Genomic DNA, 25,888 nt, shown 5'->3' with positions numbered 1-25,888 from the left:
GCGGAAAAAAAAATCTGTTTCCAGACTCATTCAGGCTGTTGGCAGAACTCCGTTCCCATGTGGTTATTGGCCTGAGGTCTCCCTTTCTTTGATGACTGTTGGCTGGGGGCCGTTCTCAGGTTCTAGAGCCTCCTTCCTCCATCTTCAAAGCCGGCAATGACAGAGCCAGTCCTTCTCCCGCTTCTAGTCTGACCTCCCTTTCTGCTGCATCCCCTGCCTCCAGCCGGAGAAAGTGCTCTGTCTTTCAGGGTTTGTCATTAGACTAGGCCCACTTCAGTAATCCAGGATTACCGCCTTATTTTAAGGTCAGCTGATTAGTAACCTTAATTTAATCTGCAAAGTCCCTTCACAGTGGCACTCAGCTTAGTGTCTGATTTGAAGAGACCAGGGGACAGGAATCTGGGGGTGGGAGGACATCCTTAGAATTCTGTCACATCTCTGCAGTTTGTTGTTTTTGTTAAAGACCAGATCAAAACAAGGAAGACAAATAGGTATTCCCATCACTTCCCCTACTTCTGCAGTAAATAATATGCAAATAGGAGACCCCAAAAGGGACAAAGAGTGAAACACTTACCCTTCTGACGGTTGAGTAGTGTATCAAATCGTTAACGACATGTACCACATGAATCGTTATGAATTGAGACTTACTTGATAAGCCATTCAAAGTGTTGCTTGCTGTCCGAGCACCCGTAGTCGGTGGTCCAGGCGTGGCCGATGGTGTACTTATGGAACTTCAGCATGTCCATTACTCCCACTTGGGCAATAACGCAACCGAAGAGGTCAGGGCGCTGATTTGCACAAGCAGCTGAAACCAAGACAAAGAATGGACAAGGAGACATTCTGTCATTAAACATCTAGATAAAGACAAATCAACAAATGGTTGCTGTGGAGAAAAACCCCCATACATTTGGTGCTGGAAGTGTTGTGAGTAAGAACTATTTGTACAGTCCAAGGCAGGGCCCGTAAGCCAGCACAGGCTCTAACCACTACTGGCACACGTTCTTGTCCTGTTTTAAAAATATTCATCTTCATATACTTCAGTTACATAAATGTATTTCTTTGCTTGGATAAGTCAATATTTATTGAACATCCCATCATGTGCCTGGCGCTGGAGTCAGATCAGTGAAGGTTTTAGTGGGAAGGTTAAGTGAAAGAGTGATTACAGTGTGGGAACCTCCCCTGTGGGGGAGTTCAGGGGCTGTGGGGTAAGGAGGTAGGGATGTTACGGGAGGAAGTCCCGGCAAAGCTGGTGTGACGAACAGCGAGTCAAGGGAATCTGGATGTCTCCTACCTCTGGCAAAAAAATGTAGTTCACACCCTGATTCTGAGTTCAGTGCTTATTCCTAATATCAGATCCTGAGTCCTACCCTGGAAGACCCGGATTCTCTCAGATATGAGGGGCAGGAATCTATCCCTTTAAATAAGCCTTCGGCACCCTGAGAAGGGAAATCCATTTTTGCAAGTTGTTCAAGGAACCAGGTTTGCCAACAGATGTAAACCAATAAGCTGAAAATATAAAGGAATTACTGGATGAAACAGTCCATTACTGAACAGCTCTCCCACTACTGGAATCAGATGGTATTTTCAATATCCTTTCCCATTAAATCTTAGATGTATTTGGGCTTCGTTCCTCTCTTCTACACTTTGCGTATGATCTGCATGCAAATTCAGAACTACCCAGAATCTGAATCTCTTCCTGCAGCTTCCATCGCCACACTCCAGGGCCAAGCCACCACCGTGGCTCACCGGGACAGAGGCCTCCTACCTGGTGTCCACTTTTCTTCTCCTGCCTCCCTTAACACCATAACACGATCAGTCCGAGAGCGATCCCATTAAAAAACAAGTCAACTTGTGACACTCCCCCAAAGGCTTCACATTTCCCAGAGTAAACCAGGTCTGTCAGACTGGCTCTGAGGTTCTGCCTGATTTCGCCTCCTGCCAACCTCTCCCGACACTCTCCCTCACTCACTGTGCCCAGCAGCAGCCAGCCGTAGGCCTCTACTCTGTTGCTAGAACACTCTGAGCCCTTGCTGGCCTCCGGTCCTTTGGTGTGTGTTGTCTGCCTCTGACTAGAACGAAAGCTCCACAGGGGCAGAGGTGTTAAGTCTGTTTGGTTTGAAACCTACCAACGCCCTTTCTAAATTTCAACAAATTATTTTGGACATATATATGTTACCTACATGGGGAATTTTTTTTTTTAAGACTATATTCTATTGGGGTAAAGAGTAAGAACAGGTGTTCAGGTTTTGCAATGACTCAGTATATTTCAAGGATAAGGAAACAAGTGAATATGCGCCCGCCCCCTTCCAAAACAGTGAATTTTCACGTATGTTTTAAGTGGAGCCTACATTTGTACAATGGCCCCTCATATCCTAATGACATTGGATGGAGGGCCCAGCAAGCAAAGTCCAGGCTACCATAAATGTTCATTCTAAGGAAAAACATCATTAACTACCCCAACTGAGGAAAAGTTACTTAGAGGCCGTACCACCAGGTTGAAGGAACAGAATCTAAAACCAGCATCACCACTTTGCAGCTGTGTGACACCAGGCAAGCGACTCAAGCTCTCTGTGCCCCCGGGTCCTGGTACACGGGACTCCTACCAGTTCCTGTCCCACAGGCTGCGTGCGTGACAAATGAGAGCACGCGGGCGAAGGGCTCAGCGCTGCGCCGGGCACACGGGGAACTCAGCGAGTGTGAATTAATACCATGAACGACTTCCTGGACTTCCTGCCTGTCCGCCGTGCGTCCGCGTGCTAGCTGGCAATCCTTCGCCACTCCTCTCTGCACCCACAGCACGGATAATTCAACAATGCTTAGTGGTGATCACTTCTTACAAGTTCTGCCTAACACAATCACAGGGGTTCTCAGGCTCAGTCCTGTGCTGGCTGAAGCCCAGGAAGCTGTGGACCCGGTCTGTGGGGCTGGGGTCCCACCCAGTGTGCAGCCCCGAAGAGAATGGGGCGGGCGGGGGTGTCGTGGACAGCCTCTCGGGCTATCACGAATCAAGCCTGTGTCCAGTGGGTTTAGCTGGGTCACTCTGTGTCATTTATCAGATGCCCTGAAACAAATGGGTTTTGCTTTCCTTGCTCCCACCCATGAGCCAAAGAAAGTCAAGAGTTGTCTACGGACAGTGCATCCGAAAACCCCAGGAGTGTAAACTAGTAAGTACGATAAATCCAGTTCTCACCCACTAAGAGGCCTCCGTTTGAACCTCCATTAATAGTCAGCCTCTTGGGAGAGGTGTAACCTTCCTTGATCAGATACTCCGCCGCGTGCTGAAAGTCATCAAAGCAGTTCTGTTTGTTTGCCAGGATGCCACCTGCAATGTGCCGAAGTGAAAGACGGTAAAGAAGCAAATCCTTAAAAACAACAGCAATAGAAGTTTCACTTAAAGGGAATTCAAATGATAGGGCAGAGTTTCAACTATCGATTACTGACGCACAGCAGGCTAATCCCACATTTAGAAGAAATGCCTCAACTGAAATTTTGTTATGCATTATGGAAACTCATTAACACCACAGTCACGAGTCCACAGGGTGGACCTGATCGCTTGTGCCAGAGAACCATGAGGATGATGGAAGTGGGAAAGCAGGTAACCAAAAAGAACATAGATTTAAAAAAAAAAATTTTAAGATTTTTTTGTTTATTTATTTGACAGAGATCACAAGTAGGCAGAGAGGCAGGCAGAGAGAGAAAAGGGAAAGAGAGCCTGATGTGGGGCTCGATCCCAGGACCCTGAGATTAGGACCTGAGCCGAAAGTAGAGGCTTAACCCACTGAGCCACCCAGGTGCCCCGTGAACCTAGATTTTAAAGAGGCTAAGCTTGAGCTGTGTTCAAGCCTTTCTGTGTAGTGAGCAAGGAGCCTATCTCACAGGGGTGCTCCTCAGCCCTCCCCTCGGCAAGAGTTGGAAATGGTATAGCTGAGAAATAAGGTACCTGGTTTCGCCCCTATTTAGAGAATGTAGTAAGCAAGACTGAAGCAGGGGGATGGGGGTGCACAGAGCAGCCTGTTATGGTTTCTGAATCCTTAAATTAAGATCTGAGCCATCTTCCCAGAGAATCTGAATTTTCTCATCCGGTGCATAAAGCCAAACAAAGAAATTATGTAAAGAGAGGAACATCTGTAAGGTCTTGGAATATCTGAAAGTAAAGGCAAAAAGCCAAAGACGTGCCCTCAATGGAAGAGATGTCTGAAGTAACTGCCTGGGACATGAACAAAAAACAGACATGGGTCTAATTAGATACTTGAGATTAACCACTTCTGCAGAAATTCAACTGAAGATGGAGCAGTGCTACCAAAGAAATTTTTTCATATCAAAACAAATGTTATTAAAATTTTAATAAGAAATTATCAGTGCATTAGAACACCGAGAATTACTTAGTTTCCAGGAATAATATCATTTTGGGTATATGACTATATTTTTAAAAGAGCATCAAATTTTAAACTCCATAAACAGAATGGAATTTAGATCTATCAATGTTTAGTATATATGGGTCTAAATGGAAAAATCCATTTCTGGCCCCTCGACTGCCTAAACTTGGAGAAAGTTTATCAATCAGTCTAGAAACAGATAGTCTACTTTTAGACTCATTCAAGATCCAAAGTGCACCCCCGCAGGGCTTTTAGATAATTAAGTTGGTTAATTAATACAGAGATGAGGGGCACTGGCGCCTGTCACAGCACGATGCACACCTGGTGGCCAGAGGGGGTGTATGGAGAAGAATCTGGGTTCTCCAGGAGAGGGCCACGGGACCAAGACTCTATGCAGGGGTGTGTGTAAGTATGTCACAAACAATTTAACGAGTAAATGATGTTTGTTAGGTGGTCCAGACTTCACATACGGAATTGGAACATAAATATATGAGATGTAGAGATTATTTTTCTCTGATCATCTCTTAATATCATAGTATGATTTTAATGTAATTAAACTCTAATATCAGGTCAGGGTCAAAATTATACAATGACAATTGATTAAGTCTTTAGGGATGACACTTGGGAGTAGTCGCCCTAAATGACAGCGGGCAGGCGAGGCGCCCAAGTGTTAACAAGAAACACTCACCCTCGCTGAGATGCTTGAGTAGTTAGTGTGTTGTCGGATGTCAGCCTTTGGGGTGCTTGCTGCATGTTCAGGGGGTCAGGCTTGGCCTTTCTACATCTTGACATCTAACAGGTACTTATGAAAAATCTCTTTACAGATCTGCCCTCATCTTTGCAGACTGGATTTGGTGCAGAAAACCACAGCCTTTGGCCTCCGGTTCAGGAACAAGTGGATAAATGTGGGGCTGCTGCTCCTACTGTGGGAGAAGACCCTGTCTGCCTGATGCTGCCTACCAATGCCAGGGCCTGGAGGCTACCTTTGTTCCAGGAGGCCTTCTGATCAGGGATGGCAGATGATGAGAGTGGGGAGAAGCCTGGGGCTGCTGGGACTGAAAGTGCATTCCCACACCCTCCTGTGGCTATTGGTTAGTCAAGAATTCCAGACACAAAAGGCTGGGGGAAAGGATGTGCTCCATATGTAAAGAAAAGGAAGAGATAAGACTTAACAAAAAAAAAAAAAACAAAAACAAAAAAACCATGGACAGCCTAGGGAATGACGCTTACTACAGAAGTAATATCCCCAATGAAGTGAACACATGCTTCAGGAGGCTGGAGAATGGAGACTGAATCATGAAAAACAAGTGAGCTCTCAAGCCTAAAACCTGCGCATGACAGAGTCACAGCCGTAATAGTAGGAGGATGCTACATCTTGGCAACATTGGGGAAATCAGAGAATGCAAGCAAAAGGATGCTTGCTCTGGGAACAGGAAAGCTCTATTTGGGGCTGCTCCTTTTAAGACAAAATGACCTGGTTGAAGATGGCCTTATAATGCTAACCAGAGAGCCTGGTCTTGACTCTGGAGAGATCGAATAAATGCCAAAAAGTGCTCTGCAGACCCACTTCTGACCGTGATAGATAAAAATGGGCCCACACATTGCTAAAACCCCATTCTGATGATGCTCTATAGGGAATGCTTCTGAAAAAGTGCATATTTCATTAAAATAAACAGAGTACAAAGGAAAACAAAATTGAAAAAAAAAAAAAACGGAGCTGTTTCTAGAGGAGCCGTGATGCTTGCAACATGTTTGAACATCTCCTTATTTTTCACTTGTCTAGCCAAAACGCCTGTCTGCTCCTAATCCCAGCAGCTCATTCAAACACACTGGTGGCTATGCTGTGTTTCTCACCTTTATGCCACGTCTCTCCGTACTCGCCACCTCCTCGGATGTTGGCCACTGCAAGGACACCGCCCATGTGTCTCACAAAGATGAGCCTGGACACACTGAGAAACAGTTCAAATAATGAAGCTTCCCTTAACCACCTGGTAAGGACCACGCTGTCTCTCTCTATCCAAAAAAAATATATTCCCGAAGATACTCCACATGTAATATTATTGAAATAGGAGTCCGGTAATTTTCTATCACTTGATTAAATTGCAAAATATAAAAGTTCTGATTAATGTGTAACTGCAAAGTTCATACATTTTCATATGCATTCAATATATCGCATTTTTCTGTGCCGGTAAATATTTTACGATAGGAAGTGGGAATACACAGGTCATAATGCAAAGAGAGAAAGAACCAGAAGCTCTCATTTCATGCCGCATCTGTCTTTTAATGTCGGCAAACTGAGTATCTCCAACCACGTGACACAGCCCTTGAGTGAGCGGCTCGGGCTTGCAGGAATCCTCAGTAGGGTCCCCGCTTCACAGTTTCTAGAATCTCTCCCCTCATTGTTCAAGCCAGAATAAAGCTGTTGCTGAAACTGGGGTTTTAAAGAGGTGTTCCAGTTTTCCAGGCATTTAGATGCTGAATTAGGTAACTAACACAAGGTTGAGGGGGTTGAGGAGACCAGGGACATGGTCCAGAAAGGAAGCATGGAGGGCTCAGGACTGGAGAAAGTTTTTTGGAAATAAGCAGAAGGAACTAGAGCACAAAGTCATTAAGTAAGTCCTTCGGGAAATGTGGATTTTGTTTTCTCTTCCTCTTTCCACTCGGACCCTAACGGTGCTAAATGACATCCATCCTTTCTGCTCGCTGAGATTAATTATCATTCTCCCTCTTAGTAGCTGGGTAAATGCAGGCTTCTGTGACCTAGGGTTCTAGAAGGCCTTGAGTGCTGACTTGTTGGGTCTTGAGGACTCAGAAAAAAGGAGAATTAGGGGAGGTGATCATACCACACAACTGGATTGGCCAAAGAGATTCTCAGTCACTTGGTCTTCTCATCAGCACTGTTCATGTCCTCCTGATGGTTTCTACAGAAGCTCCCAGCATATCTGCTGGGTTCTGGGATAAAAATGGTACAGGTACCCTTCCTTTCTCATCTCTCAAGTCCCAGGGGAGCAGGATGAATAACCACTTGTACAAAGGAGCAAAGACAAGCAGTTTCAGCTATAGATCTGCTCGGGAACAGGGCTGTCTCCATGCAGGACGCACTGAAGGGACTAAGGGAAGTCGGGCTCTGGTTGCGAGTCTCTGAAACTCACTCTCTGAAGGAAACACATGCTCATGGGCCCCACACTCAGGTGTCACCATGACTTGAAACCGAAGCTTGAATTTCATCATTTTGAGTGATAAAGACGGGCAAACGAGGCCACATTTTATTTTTAAGGATTAGGTTAACCTAATGAACCAACAGGTACTGGTTTGCATTCTTAGACTAATCATCACAGAGAATAAATACAACCTGTGGCCTGACCACACAGACATGGACATATGAATGAGAGGCCCATGTGACTGCCTGGGAAACCGGCAAGAGGTAGGCAGCCTGTCTGCGGCTCAGGCCCCGCCCCGAATCATGGCTGGTGTGGAGGAAACCGTGCAGAAGGCAGAATGGCCCTGCCGCGGGATGGGGAATGAGGAACCACCCGCTCCACCCTTTTAACTGGTTTCCCTTCAATGTATTCTTGTGATGATCTTCCAAAAATAGTGCGCTCCGTGATGATTTTACAAGACCAGGTCCTCACCAACTAAAGGATAAAATCCAACTTTGTAACCAGATGTCCAAGGTGCTTCGCAATGTGGCTATAAGCTCCTGTGGGCCAGGGACCTTGTTCATACCTCATTAAATCCTCAACATTGAGCCAACAAAAACTCAAAAACAAAGCAACAGTTTTCTTATCTTCATATGTGGGGTGGCCAGTTGGATCTACACTGATCCTATGTCCTGGTAGTCGCCAGCCCATACATTTCTTCCCCAACAGGATCAGATTTTGTATGAGGCTCTATTCAGAAGTTGGCTCATGGTTGGTCTTACTGGTAGGAGACTCCTTGTTCTTACTAAAAATGCTTAGAGCAGATTCCACTTTAAACTGTGAATGGGATATTAAAACCAGGTTTTCAAATAACTGACAGAAAATAGTTATTTAAATAACAGCAAGTGTGGCAATGCAGATTTTCCTCCCTGAACCTTACTTATTGGGAAATAACCACATAAACAGTTTAAAATGGATGAAATAATGGCACATAGAGAAAGGATACTTATGGCTGAATGTTAAGATGGTCTATGTTAAGACTCTGTGGTGCTGAAAAATATAATCAGTAGCTGAAAATTCATTCTTTCTCAAGAGAATGCTGAGGTCAGTGGCGGGACAGCAAATGACAAACACTGCAAGGTCGAGCTTCCTTCCGTCCAGACCTCGGCTGACCCTCCCCTTCCGCAGCCTCAGCATCTAGCTCTCAAACAACCTAGTCACCGAATACAAAAGATTAGCTTGTGATTCTGAAATTCCTGACCAAAAGGGCATGCACTTAACACACAATCTTGCCCCTCCACACACAAAAAACAAGAAACATACAGCTACACACATCTGAAACAATGAGTTAGTGGACGAGTCTCTGGTTTCTTCCCACCGCAGGGAGAGGATCCCATCCACGCCGAAGTTCTGGGAGCGCTCAAGGCTTACCTGTAGTTGGGCGTGATGGATATGTTGAAGCCGCCGTAGCCATATAAGAAAGCAGGATGAGAGCCGTCCAGTTTTATGCCCTTTTTATGCACAATGAACATTGGAATCTTTGTGCCATCCTTGCTGGGGTAGAAAATCTAGAACAAAAGAGAGCAGAATGGATTTTAGTATTCGTTAGCGCTTGCTTTTAGATAGGAGAGACGTGCCGGTAGTCTGCTCTCTTTAAGATGGTGGGAGAGACGTGCCGGTCGTCTGCTCTCTTTAAGATGGAGAGCAGCACAACGGAGAGCCAGTCCTCCTGAGTATCTGATGCGAAGCATCTTTCAGTTTTAAGGAGACTTTGTGGAGTAGAGGAAAGTGTCAGGAAGTAGGGAGACCTGAGTTTGAAGTCTTACTCCACAAGGAGCTAATTAAGTTACCATGGCTAAGCCGTTTATCATCCTTCTGCCTTGGTTCCTCAGCCGCAAATGGGGCCATGGTGTCCACCAGAGAACAGAGAAAACAGACCTTCCGTTCTCTGCTCCTTATCACCCTCCCAGGATTGCAAAAGTCAGACTGGCCATCCTACCAAATGATTCAACCTAGGGAGACTCTTCCATGGAACAAATTTCCTATTCAACTTTCTCTCTACACATTAAGATACTCAACTCTTCATTTTTCTGTGTTCAGCTATTATTAAGTAAATGTTAGCAACTACGAAATAGGTATTAGGTGAGAGAGAAGAGCAATGACAACAACAAGGAAAGCCTCTTATTCCTGGGTAAAAACATTTTCTCTAGCATTTTTTTTTAAGTAAGGCTCTGCATCCAGCAGGGAGCCCAACGTGGGGCCCGAAATCATGACCCTGAGGTCAAGACCCGAGCTGAGAGCAAAGTCAGATACTCAACCGATGGAGCCACCCAGGCACCCCATTCTTCAGCATTTTTAATTAAGGCTCATCACACCTGCCAGAGTCTCGGCAACCTTGGGCAAGTTTGGTCAACATTATTCATTACCACTTGGATAAAAGGAGGAAGAGAAAAAGGATAAGAAAGAGAAAACTTAAAGCTAATCCAGTGATAAGCCACCAAAAACAGATAATGGTTTCTTCCAGAAAGAAAAAACAGGGAACAGTTTTCTCTTTGGGCAAGCATGGCGTCTTTATCCCAAATGATATCTGGAAAGTATTCCCGCTCAGAAAAGTCTTGCCGACCTCCCATGTTATACCCACGGACATAAGCCTTTGCACTTAATGTGGTTTGGAGCCACCGTCCATCCAAAGCTTTTGACGGTAGCAGTTCTACTGCAGACGGCTGCCACAAAGTCCCTGGCAGGCGACGGGGGGTGGGGGAGTGGGGGCACAGATGCAGCCAAAAGCACTACAGGGGGAGTAAATGCCTGCACGCTTGGTGGTTTTCTGAAACCTGCCAAGAAATAATAGCAAAAAAAAAAAAAAAAAAAAAAAAAAAAAAAAAAGCACTGGTTTCTGACTCTGGAGAGAAATACTGAGAGATGTAAATTTGACAGTTTGGGAATCATGGAGAATATTCCTCAGCACTCAAAACTATCAGAAAGGACACACACTTTTTACTGAAGGTTGTTAGAGGCTGCCAGTTAGCAGCGTCTAATAGACCGTGACTGTGTGGGTGGTACGGGTACAGGCAGTCAGAGAACAAGCTCCAAGTCACTGGCTGGGGCTGATGAGTTCAAATACAGGGCCTTCACCTCAGATGGGGTTGGGGGGTGGGGGAGGGTTGCGCAGGGGGGGGGGCGATCTGGAGCTCTCCAAGCACAGAAGGGGCAGGGAAGCAAATCGGCTTACACGATTCCACCTTGAAAGAATCCTCTGTTCAGAAATCACCTTCCCTCCAGCTTACACCTATCCTCAACCCCTGCCCAGCACCTCCTTTCTCTCCGGTCCAGCTCACCCGCCCACGACACCCTCCTGTGCTCCCTGCTCTCTGCCCAGCCAGCGGGGCTGATGCACCCCTAGTTTCCACTCAGCTGGCTCTCCTGGAGCACTGTTCAAGTGCTCCATCTTGGTGCCCTGTGACAATGTGGCCCCTGTGGTCCCACTTCTCTTGCTGCCCCCTGGAGATGTGCAATGCCTATGAGTCAGTGGGCAAATCTCCCTCCCCTTCTGGCTCCGGGACAGAGGAATCCTTTTAGAATACCAGCAGAAGCACAAAGTCTCCTTCACACCCGTAGCTGCAAAAATACATCCAGGCTGAAGTTGGTGTGGTTCAGATGTTAAAATAACACCACTTTGAACGCTGTCCAAAAGTGAAAGGGCACTGTGAGGAGGATTACAATAAAATCACCTTCCAGAAAACTCCTTACAAGAAGGCTATTTCAGAGTTTATCACACCTCTGTACACACACACACAGTAGTGCTCTAGGCCATTTCCATTTATGGTACAGCGACTGATAATAAACCTGAACCTGACTCCTCAATGAAAGGGCAAATTGAATCCTGAGTCCTTTTGTAACCATGGTAGGAATCCATGTGAACATTTTAGAAATAGTCATTACAAGTAGCCCAGCCATTTTCCATCACACACGGTCTCCTTCGACTGAACGGAAACTGCTTTCCTCTTGAAGCCACTTCCTTTAGAGCTTTTCTTCAAGAGGCTCTGGGGTGTCTCTCCCACTGCTCTGGCTCTGTCTGGCTCAGAAGAAAAGCTAGTAAACTGCTCATTTTCATTGGCTTCCCAAACCTCACCAAACCAAAAGGCTCCCCTTCAGAATCTTGCTAGTGGTTCTTCAAGCTCACTGTCTGGGCCTAAGCATCTGAGACGAACATGCTAGAAATCCAGCCTCCCGGACCACATTCCCACAAGTCCTGACTCTCCACGTCTTGTGGGAGTGCTCGAGGCTGCAGACTGAGCAAGTCTCCCATCTACACTGGTACAGGTGGATTGGGGCTCAAAAACTAGCCACACAGTCTGCTTTTATCACCTCCTGTATCCCTGTCAATTACATTCACTAAAACCACGTGTCTTCCCAGAATCCCTGATAAATCAGTACGGGACTCCTCTCTTCCCCCAGTTTTCATGCGATTTTTCTTCAGTGCCTTTAGCGATGAAACTGATGACCTGTCCAGCATCCTGTCCTTAGATGCCTGAATGCCTCACTGTCCGATCTTACCTTCCACACCCCCCATCCACTCGTTCATGCCCATGTTTGCTGGGTGTCCACCAGGTGCCAGGTGCTGGATGTAGAGACGGACGAGAGCAGGGTCATCCCTTCCCTCACGGGGCTTAGGGTGTACAGAGACAAGGCAGCAGGCACTACAAACACCCATGACCTTGGCTCTGTCTTTGCCCTCGGATCCTGAAACTCTCTGCAAGGAACGCCGATGTTTCCTCCTGTGACTCCAACCTGTTCTTCCACGTTCCTTCCCTTCCCGATTCCTGAGTATCTTCCTTTTTCTTTTTTTTAGCTCTTATCACAACATTCAGTCCTTCATATTCTCTCTGGCTCTGTCAGCCTCACTTGGGCTCCAGACCCTTAGCCAGCCCTCTCGCTGTCATCATATGCCAAATGCCTGAATCCTCTAATTCTAACCGAAGTCACTGGATTCCTTCTCCTCCAGGTTGCGGGCACTCAGAAAACGCCAGCTCGCTTCACTGCAGATTAGTAATACCTGAACTCATGGGCTCTGAACTTAGGCTTTAAGTCAGTTTTCTCCTTTCCCTAACTGAGTTCCTTACGGTTCTCCTTTCCTTCCAACGTCGTTCCTAAATGTCTTCCTTATACCCTTTTTTGTCCCCAAATCAATTCCCGAGGAGCGGTTGCCGACACTTTACATCTTCCATTCCTAACACCACCCATTTGCATCCCCTACTTTTTGTCTTGCCTGTTGTCCCAGAGGCCATCTGCCTGGAGTTCTTAAAAAAAAAAAAAAGCCTTCTGCCAACTTCACTCACCCTCTACAACCCGAGAAAGACTCAGCCTTGATTCTAGTCTTTGCCAATCCCACCACCATCACACTCCCGACCACCACCACGTGGTCTTTTTGCATTTTCTCCCCTTCCTTGGCATGCAAACACACTTGAGTTCTCCCATCCTATGTAACAAAAGAAAACACCAGAACATTTTGCGTTGCCCTGTGTGCCCCTGAAGCTAAATTTCCATGTCTTTCTTCCTGATCACACAACTCCACGGTCACCTACATGACTTCTGACCTCGTTCACCACTAGTGGCAAAGTGGTGTCTTTACCACTTTTTTTTTTTTTTTTTTGAGATTTATTTAATATTAGAGAACACAAGAGCGAACAAGTAGGGGGAAAGGCAGAGATGGAGAAGGAGAGAAAATTTCAAGCAGACTCCCTGTTGAGTGCGGAGCCCTATGTGGGTTCCATCCCATGACCCAAGATCATGATCTGAGCTGGAACCAAGAGTCAGATGCTCAACTGCCCTAGCTACCCAGGCACCCCAGCTTTACCACCACTGTTGAAGGGCATTGGTGAGTGTTTCTGTCTTTCTCCTTACCCCTCCAACTTCATCTCTGTTCCAGTGGTGCATGTCTTCCCACGGTTTTCATAAGTTTATAGAGACACTTCTACTCTTACATATCCACACACACACAGGTTACAGACATGTGATGCATGGAGTTATGCTAATACTGGCCTAAAACATAGACCCTCCTCACACAGCAAGATATCATGGGATTCCTTCCATGTTAAAACCTCCAGATTTGGGACGCCTGGGTGGCTCAGTTGGTTGGACAACTGCCTTCGGCTCAGGTCATGATCCCGGAGTCCCGGGATCGAGTCCTGCATTGGGCTCCCAGCTCCATGGGGAGTCTGCTTCTCCCTCTGACCTCTCTGACCTTCTCCTCGCTCATGCTCTCTCTCACTGTCTCTCTCTCAAATAAATAAAAATAAAAATAAAAATCTTAAAAAAAAAAACCCTTCAGATTTACCTCATTAAAAAAAAAAAAAGGCACAAAAATTGAAAACCAAACCAAAAAACAACAAAAAACAAACCAAACAAAAACAGCTGCCTAAATGTTTCATTGTATGAATGTACACAATGCATTTAATCATCTGCTTACTGATGGATATTCTGACTCTTATTTTTCTCTTAGCAATGATGGAATAAGTCCCTTTTAGATAAATCTCATATATTCATGCTATGATTTCTGTAGGATATATGTTCTTAGAAATGAGACTGCAGATCAATAGATGTGCATTTAAAAATTCAATACATTCTGACAAATAATTCTCTAAAAATGGTTTATTAACTTAAGTCCCTAGTAACAGTGATTACCTAAGAGTCCATGTCTTATCTGCAGTGGATGCTACAATGGATTTTAATTTTTGCTAGTCCAACAGGCGAACTTTACCATCTCATTATTGCTTTGATTATTTTTAAATTCACAAACATTCTCATCTATTTATTCATCATTTTATGTCTCTTTGTCAGAAAGCAAAGCATTCCTGTTCTTATATTGTTACTTTTCTGTTTATAGAAACTCTTCTTACATCAAGAATATTAACCTTTTTCCTAACAAGTTTTGTTTGTATCTCCTCCCTGTCTATAACACATCTTTTACCTTTCTTCGTGGAATCCTGAATATACACACCACACGGATAGGTAGGGGTTTCTCACCCCAAGTTATGAAAATTTTTTAATTTTCACTTTGAATTTTTACATTTATATTTGGAATCCATTTTTGCATATGGTCTTCCCCCAAAGACCAACTATCACGAACCACTCACGGAAGGATTGTTCTTTCCTCACTATTCAGAAATGCTATTCTGAACTAGTTTCTTCCCAGGCCTCAACTGTTTTAATTTCTATCTGGCAACAGCTTCTTTGGCTTCCTGGGTGGAGTGGATCTTTGGTTCTTTTTCTTTTTCATTTCTCTAATTCCTTTTCAACCTTCCTAATTGATCCATTACTAGGTCTTCTTCTCACCACATGCTACTGTGTTGCAATTTTCTATACTTGGTCTTCCCTGCAAATCCCTCCTCTGCCATCCTCAGAGAGCCCTAATAAATTACTCTGTGCTAAGGCCCTTCAAGTCCACATGTGGTCTCCCAGGGTGGGTGGGCTCTCCACCCCTCCACGTCTCCAAACCCAGATAGACCTGGGGACATACTCCTCCTCCGGGCTCTCTTAGTTTGGCTAATACCAGTGGTCCCTCATTTCTCCCTCTTCTCAGCCTCCTGACTGCCAACTGAGAATCCTATTCTGTGCCAAGGACCCCACACCCGGGCACCCATTGAGTCCTTCCATTTCCCACAACCAGTCCTCTCCTCTCCCGCTGGCAGACCCTCTCGGGATTCCCTACGGCACGAGCCTCAAAACCAGCCCATCTTCCTGATGCCTCACATTTGCTAAAGTGGAGTTGTGGTAAGAAGAGTAAAACCTTCGTCACGTACACGAATTATAATTTATATAAATCTATGTAAGTACGTGTATGTATATAATACAAAAGCCATTAATGCTTTATGAGCAGACAACTGCCAGACCTAAAGCCCTGTGTTCTTTCCCCACTGTTCCACTGGGTATTGCCACCACAATACTTAGGTTCAAGTGAAAAAAGCAGAACAACGCACTTTCCCCGCCCCCATACTTGTATCCAAATGAGAGCGAGCTGGTGAAACACCTCCATTGTTTTTGAGAGTCCAGTGTGGGCACAGCCTCAAAGCTTTTAGGGGACCCTTAACCGACAGGAAAACAAAGGCTCACATGGGATCTAACAGGTGGCCACTTGAGCAAAAGAGAAAGTCTGTGTCATCCAGGGCTAATGGCTGGTCACATGAAGCTGCCGGGCCCTGCCTTCCCCCTTCTTCCTGGCAGCAGCAGAGCAAACAGGCTGTGCCAGAGTCAACCTGACAAGGAGCCTGTGATGCCAACGTCAGCACTGGGGTCTGTCCCTCTGGCACAAACCTTCACCTAACAGAATGCAGGTCCCACCCAAGAACCTATGGCCGAGAGTCTTTGGAAGCCCCTGGGGGATCCCAGAAGAGGCTCTGCTTTAGCATGTTTCCACGTGAAACCTTTGTCAGGGACACTACAAGAAAAAAAAAAAAAATCACAACGGTAATTCAGAACCACCGTTCATTCTAAACCTGAGTGAGCCAGCCGAAGGTTGGTCGCTCAAACACTGTATTAAGAAAGCTTCCCTCCTTGATGTTTGCTTTTTTCCCCTTTAAAACTTAAATTCTCCATTTTGGAGACTCTCACAGCAGTGTAACAATGTTACTCCACGTGTCCAACCAAGAGCATTCAGCACAACAAAGCAACAAGGGTCTACGCCCTCTGGGAAGCCCCCACTGTTTCTCCGCAGAGGACAGCAATGGGTCTCTTCTGAGCAGGCCCAAAACTGTGCCACTTGGTACAAAAAAGCTGGTGTCAATTCTTTCTCAGCCCTGGGGAGTTAATAAGATAATCTCAAATTCTGGAGACTTAAAATGTTTTAGATAAAAGGAGAGATTGTCCTTCTGGGACTTCAGAAGCTGGTCACCCTCTTATGCAAAAGACAAACCTGAGATCCATGAAGACAAGATACCTGCCAAGGTGACAGACAGTGCCAGTTTATGGGAAGTTACCACTATGGTCTCCTAAGTCCCTGGTCCAGGATTTTCTTTCTACTCTTATCACAAAGTAATTCACTCTACAGTATTACTTCCTTGTAAATATCTTTATTGGGTGTAACTGTGTAAAATTTTGCAAATATTAGAAGCTTTGGCACTGCTTTAATAGGTTTTTATTTCCTTCAGGACAATAATCACCAGTCTCCAGGGAATCCAGGGGACAAATATTCTCCCAGAGATACTGTGATTTATTTGCTTTTCTGTTTTTGTTGCCCTCTTCAAAAGGAGACTCATTCAAGCATGTCAAAAGCCATATTTCAGATATAGAGGTCATTATATTTACTTTTTTTTGAAGCAAAATAAGTCTGCATGGAAAGATGACCCTTTTCCAAACAGTCATCTTGTTACCGTCTTGAAGACAGAAAAAGCCCAGTATATCCTGCAATGCCATTCTACTAAAAAAAACAGTCTCAGTAGTATTTTTAAAAGGTATTACAGACATAATTAACTTCACAAATGAAACTGCTTGAGACAATCATAAAGAAAGCAACCCCAACTTTCTAAGCAATCAATTAAATTTAAAGCAGCTTCCCATTTTGCATATTAAAGGCCATATTCTAATGAATGATTATTTAACAGATAAGAACTCACAGATCCTTGAGTGGAAGTCTTTGAATTAAAAACTATTGAAGGAGAGAGACAAAGGGTTTACACGTACATAAAGCATGTAATAAAAAATGAAATGACCACCCCCTTATTGTCAAGCCTGGCTTCCCAGGGACATCACCAAGTGTAAAGCAATGCTGCTCACGGGCCAGGCTCTGGCATGAGAGGAGTCAATAAATACATGTCCAGCTCTCCTAACGTGTGAATCTGGTATCAAATAGATGAAATAAAAACATCTTCCTTAAAGGAAAAAGGCAGGGCAAGGAAACCTAAGACATCAAGGAAATGTTACCGTTCCTCAAGACAATGACATCAGCAGTCATGAAAAGACCAGCCATCTCTTCTGCCATCTCCAGTTGCACTGATCTGACCTCTTTGAGGTCAAGGTCCACATAGACCTCCTTTTAGAAGAGAAAGGCCTACTGCTTGCATAGGTTCAGGAAAAGCTGCCTCTGTGCTTGTACCAGGCAATGCTTCTCTGGGTGCCCCCCCAGGACGCAGCACGTGAGGCCGCTGAGGCTCACCGTGGGGGCACTGAGGCGGCACATCAGACCCACCTGCGTTCGCTGTGCTCTTTATTTTCTTGAAATGAATACATTTGGTAGTAAAATCAATTTTGCTGAGACAGTCCAACATGGGCAACCACGGAAGCTTCTGAAAACAATCAGTCTTCAACCGCAGATTTGTCCTTGTTCGGGTGGGGTGCTATCTGAGGCGAATGCCAGCACGCTCCTTGTCCCCAGTAAAGGGACACGCTCAGCCACGAAAGATGAAGGCAAACTGCAAAGGGCAGGCCCTTTGGAGAGAAGAATGTCTGGTGATAGCAGCTCCTTCCTAATTTTAGGGCCTGACAGGTTTAAAGGAGAATGTTCATGAAAGGGTGTTGAACTTCCCTTTTTATCCGAGTTGACAGAGCCCACTTGTGTGGCCTGTGCTAAGTGTGGCAAATGCATGTGACGAGGAGCAGAGCTGCTCAGAAATCTCACGGTCAAGGCGAACAGTGGTCAAGACATTCCATTGCCCAAAGAACCAGGCAGAAAGCAACTGCAGGGCGTCCATTACCTTGTAAAGCAGAGGATGGGGAGAGCTTCGTGGGGCTTCGAGGGGGTGCTGCGTGTTGCTTAGGTTAAAGATACCTGCCAAGCGTTAGAAGGTCAAAATCCTATCTATTTTCCAGGCATGTGACTTTGGAGGAGTGGGGAGGAGTTTAAGAGTTACCTCTGGGCCGAAATTACAAAGGGAAATTTCTATTCCAGATCCTTCGGTTTGCTTTTCAGAGGATGGCTTGACAGTTTTCTAACCGTGGAGCTTTAAAAACACCCATGGGGGCACGTCAATAGCAGCGATCTCAGTCTATTTAAAATCTATTTTAACTTTTGGTCCATTTCTTGAGTATCAACAATGTGCTAAGTGCTCTGCTGATAGTGTGTGCAGAAATGCCTCAGCTCTCCAAGGCTGGGCCACCTGTTCTTTGGAATAATAAGCCTATTCCCAGTTCCAAACTGTGGATCAAGAAGTGAAACAGAAATTCAAGGTGCTTGAAACAGGGAAGAAAGACAGCGGCCCATGTCGGTTGTGGCACTGTGATGGTCTGGCTGGAGTTTGGAGGCTTTCAGGGCTGTGATGAATAAGCAGGACTTGACCACAGACCATAACTGCCATCTCCAGTTGCACTGATCTGACCTCTTTGAGGTCAAGGTCCACATAGTCAGACCTCCTTTTAGAAGAGAAAGGCCTACTGCTTGCATAGGGTCAGGAAAAGCTGCCTCTGTGCTTGTACCAGGCAATGCTTCTCTGGGTGCCCCCCCAGGACGCAGCACGTGAGGCCGCTGAGGCTCACCATGGGGACACTGAGGCGGCACATCAGACGCACCTGCGTTCGCTGTGCTCTTTATGGAAACAGAATGATGAATCCGTCATCTAGGGGTCATGAGCCCTGCACTGCTCGTGTTCAGTGAACATTTGCTGAATGCATGAAGAGTTAGAATTGCACATTACACCCCGTCTCTTTATGACCGCCCTTCCAACACCTATGCCAGTTTGCTTCAGGTCCTGAGGCTCAGAGCACTTCGGAAGCCTCCCACACACCGTCTCCTCCCCGCATGTCCATGTGGAGGCCCTGGCTTCTAATAGGATTCCCGCTTCCAATCTTTGGGCATTTGCTACCTAATGAATCTTCCTGAGATTTAAAAAAAGAAAAAAAGAGAGAGAGAACCTTCCTTTTAGTCTAGGTCACTCCCCTCCTGACAACACACAATGCCTCCCCATTCTCTATACCATGAGGTCCACGTTTTAGACCAGCCATTACATCTCTCCACTTTTTATCTTCTACCTTTCTGAATCCTTCCCAACTTCAACTGTCCTTTCCAATGAAACTGCCATCTGCATCTCCAGATCCCTGAAGTCACCAGGCTTGAGAGACTAAACCACAACTGAAAAAAAAATTCACTGGCTCTTAGGAATTCACTTATTTGACCCCCCCGAGCTCCCACCCAATACACACACCCCAATGCTGTATCTCAGGCAGGTTCAACCTTTGCTTGGCTATTTCCAGTAGTAAGAGAGAAACTGACAACACCACAAACGGCGGCTCATTTCACTGGGACCCTCTCTGCTAGAAAGTTCTTCCTTACCTGAAAATATCAAAACAAATGAAAATACAGGGAACAAAGTCAGCCAAGGCTCTGGAGACAGAACCTGGTGATAATAAATTTCTACATAAACTATCAACTAAAGTTCTGTACATTAAAAAAAAAAAATAAATAAAAAATAAACTAAAGTGCCTGCCAGTAGGTTTCTATATTTTTCACAATAGGATTTTCCTTAGTCCTTATGTCAAAAATAGATGCTATTTATTTTACTTGATGTGTTTAAAACACTTAAATAGTTCTTACCATGAAAAAGCACTATTCTAAGGGGTTTATAAATATTCCCGCATTATGAAGTTTGAGCCAGGGAGGGGGCTACTCTGACCAGGGAAGCAACTTGTCCGGGTCATAAATCCTGGGAGTGATGGGCTTAGGATTTTTACCTGGGCCGACTGACTCCAGACTCTATGCTCTCAGTCACTAGGAACAAAGATGAGCAACCTCCTGGACCTCCCTCTGGGCCACCCCCCAATCCTCCTGTTCATAGCTATTGTGCCGTCATGTGTTTGTGTGTGTGTATGTGAGCATGTGAGCGTGCGTGCGCATGTGTACCTCTCTGTATCTAGCACAGTGCCTGGAAGACAGTGGGCACTTAGAACACAAGTCTGGGTCACTGCATAAACAAACATGCAAACCGGCCACCACGCTGTAGTCAAACAACACACAAGAAAGCATTCTAAGGGGCAGTGCATTGAAAAAAAAAAAAACCTCTAAAACATTCTAGAGTCTGGCATCAAAATGCTTACAAGCTGAAAAGGAATAAAATACAGATTAACTTGGGTTGAGGCACTCAAGAGACTGTATAAGGTCACAAATTTCTAACTTACCACTGATGAAAAATATTTAACATCTGACATTTTCTTTATGTGTAGCTGTTAAATCTATTAATTTAGCAATGCCACGGAGGACGAGCTTCACGGCTCCAAAGCGGTTTAGTTACGGTAATTCACTGCATGAGATTGCACCTGCGTCATAAAAACCCAGGAAGAATACTTGAAATCCATTTCAAATTCTCATGAACACTGTGGCAAACCCCTTATTTATCTTACTGCCTTAGAAATATAAAAACTAGTAAGCAAAACGTCGGCGTGACAAATGCCGGCCAGAATGGTCACTAACAGCGGGGTCCAACCACACAGCTGTGAGGACAGGGGCAGCTCCGAATGTGAATGCCGAAGAGGCCGGACTTGGAGAGAGGCAGATGTTAGTGAGGAGAAGGGAGAGCAGTGTTTGTGCGATCAAGCAGCTCCTGGTGGGGGCGGGGGGCGGAGGGCTGAAGCAGAACTGCACCACCAAGAGTGGCCCTGAACGGAGCGCAGCATGGACAGAAGCCCTTGAGCCGGGACGCTGGCACAACTGTCCAATTACCACTTTTTCGTTTGTATATCCCAGGAGAATGGGAGATGCAGCACAACACCGGGAGGAGCAAATACACACAAAATCATTTCACTGCCAAACAATGAATGACCGGAATACTGAAGAGGGGGACCTGGAAGGAAAATTCTCTGGCATAAAGACGTTTACGGGAGTTTCTGGTGCGCGCCTCCAATGCTGCTAGTCCACTGATCTGCTTCTACCTAGACTCTCTCAGACACGGCGAATGCCAATCACCCAAATAAACCCTGGGAGAGTCAGAGGCGGGAACAACACATCAGAGGTGATTTCAGGTCGCTTAAAGGACAGTCATTAGGAAGCTCATGAGCGCCAAGGTGCAATTCACCACCCCCCTGCCCCGACCCCGCCGGGGAACGGGGAGCTAGAAGTGGACTCACGCGGGTGAAGGCGGGCGGCAGAGAGGTGGCCCGTGGGGAGACACGGAAGTAGAGGCTTCCAGGAGCAGCACAGACAGCCACTGGGGGCAACTCATCGGGGGTTGGAAAAGAGGAAGGGGAGCAAATGAACGCAAATCACAAGGTTCAGAAATCCTGCTGCAAAGCTACAAGCACAACTTTTGATTTATATTCTATGCTTGGCTGTGTGAAATGGTTTTGTATTTGTGCAGAAGAACGACAGCAGCAAAAATCTTACCAGTGGAACCGTATATCCTTTTTTCCTTTTTTGATGGCTATGAAATGCCTCCCACCCCAGCACTATCTTGTTCGCCCCAGCACTATCACGACAGAGCTTGCCTATTCATTTTTAAATGCCTTAAATGAGGAAATAGTGTCATTTTAAGTATGCAGACACACACCCCTTTATATCATCACTTGTAATCAAGGCATTAAGGTAGCAAAATATCCAAGTGTCAGGAAAATGAACATTTCAGATGAATAATCGATTTGTGCTCGTGGAAGACCTGGAAAAGAACACTGTGCTGTTCTGAAGATGGACGGCATTCAGGATGGAGGATGGGGAACAGCTGATGGCCATGAAGCATCAGGGGTGTGTACAGAAGAGCTGGATACAAACCAGCGCACTGCGGACACAAACTGCCAGCGTGTGAATCCTGTGTACCAGCTCTCCTGGCTGGTAGTTAACAGGCAAAGCCGAGGGCTGCAGGGAGACTCCTCATTCCCAGTCGGCTGGGCTCGGCAGCTCCACTCACAGCCTCTTCAGTCTACTGCTTTCCTGGCCACCTCCCCAGGCCCTAAATGTCAGTGCTCCCTTTGGTCCCCCTGCCCCTCTAGGCACACAACCGAGGGTTTCAATCTGTGCTCACTGACCACCACCAGGGACAGCCTTCACGACTCTCCCTGACTCCTGACGCTAATTCTCTGAGTGCCTGGCAAAAGCCACCTAGGTATCCAGCACAGTCCCCACTGGAGAAGGGCTCCCCACTCTCGATAAAATCTCACCCCATCTGGGCGCAAAGCAGACCCTATGGTCTGACCTGTCTGTATTTCCAGGCTTATCTCCTGCCGGTGAGGTCGAGCCCTGGTGCTGGGGATATCTCTGCTTGTGTACAAGCTCTCCTCCCTCTGTGCCCTTCCCCTGTCTGCCCAAAGCTCCTTTCCTGGAAGCCCTCCATGGACAGTCCTAGATGTTCCTCCTCCTCTGGGCTCTCATGGGACCTGGGGTCACCTTTTATATAGTTTCTCCCACCATCAAATTGCTACAAATGTTTGATTACATCATTTCCCCTTGTAAATTCTATCATTCCTTAAAGTCTCAGCGCTGCTAGATACGATGTAGCAGCTTGAGAAATGTTTGTGAAAGAATTGTTTTTATTTATGCTATCTTCTCATTTAGAAATTCCATTTTATTTAAATTTGTACTATTATAACTATCACTGCCTTAGGCATCCCTCCAGCTTCTCTCTGTGAGGCACTGGGACTTTGGGGGACCTCGCTTAGACAAACACAGTCAGGGAATACGTTACACGGAACACCAACAATGAAGAAAGGAACCATACGTACAAGTCAATAAACTACTGAGTAGTGAAGCAGGAAAGGCAAAGTGAGAACATGAAATGTAAGAGGCTGCTTTAGAACACATGTTAGAAAAGCCAAAAGCCAAAGGGAGAGAATTAAGCTTCCAAAGTCTGAAAGCATTAATTAAAAAATTCAAATGATCACACTCTCATAGAATGTAGCAAGGAATCCGGGTCAACTGCAGGTGGCCTGGGGGTAAGGAGGCGGCAGAGCGAGTGCGCGGAGAGACCTAGCGCCTGCCAGGCTGTGCTGCCCGCCCAGGGCTGTCTCGTGCAGCCTGTAGGGTCCTCCTGCCCTCCTCTGACTGACTAGTTGGGCCGCATGCAAGGTCCTGCATCCAGATGGGTCTACCAAGGCGTGATGGGGACCCGAGCGCTCGGGCAGAACTCCAAGAGGCCTGATGGCTGCAGACCTGCGAGAGGAGACTGCATGCGTGAGCTCACGCCAGGTGGAGGCTTTGCTGGCAGTGCTGCATGTTCCTTACAAAGTAGGAAAATACATGTTACTTAGAACACTGTGTTCAGGACACAAACTGTTACAATTTTGAGTCCACCAGAAAAAATTAATGCCTGCAGAGAAAATAAAAGGTAATGATTTACTAAGCTTTGTAGAGCTGCTTATATTTTTAAAGAAAATATTCAGAAAATGAAAGCTGAAAAATAAAGGAATGTATTTCTATTGGTAGGATTTCAGGTGCTGTGGTCAAGGATGGGGTTAGGGGCAGAGGCAACCCCCATGCTCCCCCAAGGCCTCCCTGCCTTCTTTGGGGAGAGAAACGTGGTGTCACCAGGGCGGGTGCTGTTGTAGCTCCTTCCAGCACTTGGAGGATGGATGGCCGTCATCATCCGCCAACTCTGAAGCTGGTCTGTCCCCATCACATGGGGTTGGTCAATGACATGTGACCAGGGGAGGGCGGGCTGTGGGGCCACCATGGAATGGGATGTGCTTTCTCTCTGCACCACAGGGACAGCACGGGTGGAACCCCCCAGGGAGGTCTGATGGATAGGGAACAGGAACAAAATGTAAACTTTTCTGACTTTTCGCCTCTGAGGCTGGGACAGTGCTTGTGAACTGCAATAGCCTAGCCCACCTGACTAATGTAGAAAAGAGCGATCAGGAAGCAACTCATTCATAAGAAGCAGAAAATTTCTCATACTCACTATCTGAGAGTCTTCTAGCACATAAACTGAGTACATATCAAATATGCACATATTGCCAAATTTTAAAACTACTTTTTTCATTTCTAGTTGAAACTCAAAAATTGTTTGGAGAAAACAGTAGGTAGATAAAGAAAATGTGGTACACACATAACTCAACCATCAAAAAGAACGAAATCTTGCCATTCGCAATGATGTGGATAGAACTACAGTGTATTACGCTAAGTGAAATAAGTCAGTCTAAGAAAGACAAATACCATAAGATTTCACTCATATGTGGAATTTAAGAATAAAACAGATGAACATAGGGGAAGAGATGGAAAAATAAGATAAAAACAGACAGAGGCAAACCGTAAGAGACTCGTAACTATAGAGAATAAACTGAGGGTTGATGGAAGGAGGTGGGTGGGGGATGGACCAGACGGGGGCGTTAAGGAGGGCACTCATGATGATGAGCACTGGTGCTTAAATGTAGATGATGAATCACTACATTTTACTCCTGAAACCAATACTACACTACATATAAACTAACTAGAATTTAAATAAAAACATAAAACAAAACAAAAGAAAATAGAGAATTCAGGTCTCACAGAAGGAAAGTACGAAGTTTCCTTCCTGACAGAATGGAGGAATGTCCCTCTTATGAAGGCCAGGCCTTCCATCAGGGCTTGGGATCCTCTCACCTTCTCAAGGGACCTGGCTTCTGGGGTGGTTCCCTTCTACTGGTCAACCCATCAACACACAATAATCTGGTTTCTCCCCGCTTCATGTCAGGCCATTGACCTTGTACGTCCCTCTCGAAACCTATGCTATTCAACTTCTCAAGACTGTCTACACACATGGTTCCACACTTCCCTCTTCCGGACCTCCCTCCTCCCTGATCTTGAATACACTGCCACAAAAGCTTTAAGACTCCATCTGTAAAAGGTTCTCTGAAGTTAAAGTTTCATTTTTTGGATTGATTTGTTTTCTTAGTACAGCTGTATTCTATAGCAAGAAAATGAAAAATCTGAAAAGCAATCTGAAGCAGGAAGAAGAGGGGGAGGGTAGGAAGACAAATCACAGTTGTTAAAAGACGGAGATGTTCAGTTAGCTTAGCAAGGATTATTTTTTCTTAAGAATCTTTTAAAAGTTTTAAAATATAAGCTTTCAGATTATAGCATTACACAAGACTGTTCTAACTAGACTAACAATGCAATACAACAAATGTATGAAAAGCAAAGCTAATCCCTCAATCCCACCTCCCTCCCCCATAAGAAATCACACAGGTCTTCTCCCCTCTTCCTCAATATACCCTGTTCAGCCACCAGTCTGCCCCACTGCTCCTGAAAGTGCTCTTGTCAAAATCACAAATGAATACACCTGGTCAAATCCAAGAACTCTTTTTCTTTCCTTATTTGACCAACCACACTGAATGTTGTCTACCACTGTCTCCTTCTTACCCTTTCCTTGACCTCTTGCTCCCCCATGTCTAGGGTTTGTGGGCTTTTCTTACACCTTCCTGGCTACTGCTTCTGGGGCTCCCCTCCTGGCCCTTCCTCCAGCAGCTAACCCCTGGCTGTGGGGCTGC

The 25,888-nt window shown here is 45.7% G+C and overlaps 1 protein-coding gene across 3 annotated transcripts in view; it reads right to left on the bottom strand.

The window, feature by feature from the left end:
• Positions 1-25,888, bottom strand: part of LOC101674902 (prolyl endopeptidase) — a 113,688-nt gene that overhangs the window by 2,826 nt on the left and 84,974 nt on the right. For all 3 annotated transcript variants that reach the window (XM_045080258.1, XM_004753430.3, XM_004753431.3), the window contains 4 exons: positions 8,948-9,084; positions 6,231-6,325; positions 3,191-3,322; positions 649-805 (listed from right to left, as the gene is read on the bottom strand). In XM_045080258.1, coding sequence (XP_044936193.1) covers positions 649-805; positions 3,191-3,322; positions 6,231-6,325; positions 8,948-9,084 — 521 coding nt within the window. The remainder of the gene's footprint in view (positions 1-648; positions 806-3,190; positions 3,323-6,230; positions 6,326-8,947; positions 9,085-25,888) is intronic.

Source organism: Mustela putorius, unplaced genomic scaffold, assembly GCF_011764305.1.
Source record: "Mustela putorius furo isolate JIRA1106 unplaced genomic scaffold, ASM1176430v1.1 tig00000450_pilon_pilon_pilon, whole genome shotgun sequence".
NCBI lineage: Eukaryota > Metazoa > Chordata > Mammalia > Carnivora > Mustelidae > Mustela > Mustela putorius.
The sequence above is the reverse complement of the archived record's forward strand: the minus strand, read 5'-3'. Positions and strand labels throughout refer to the sequence as shown.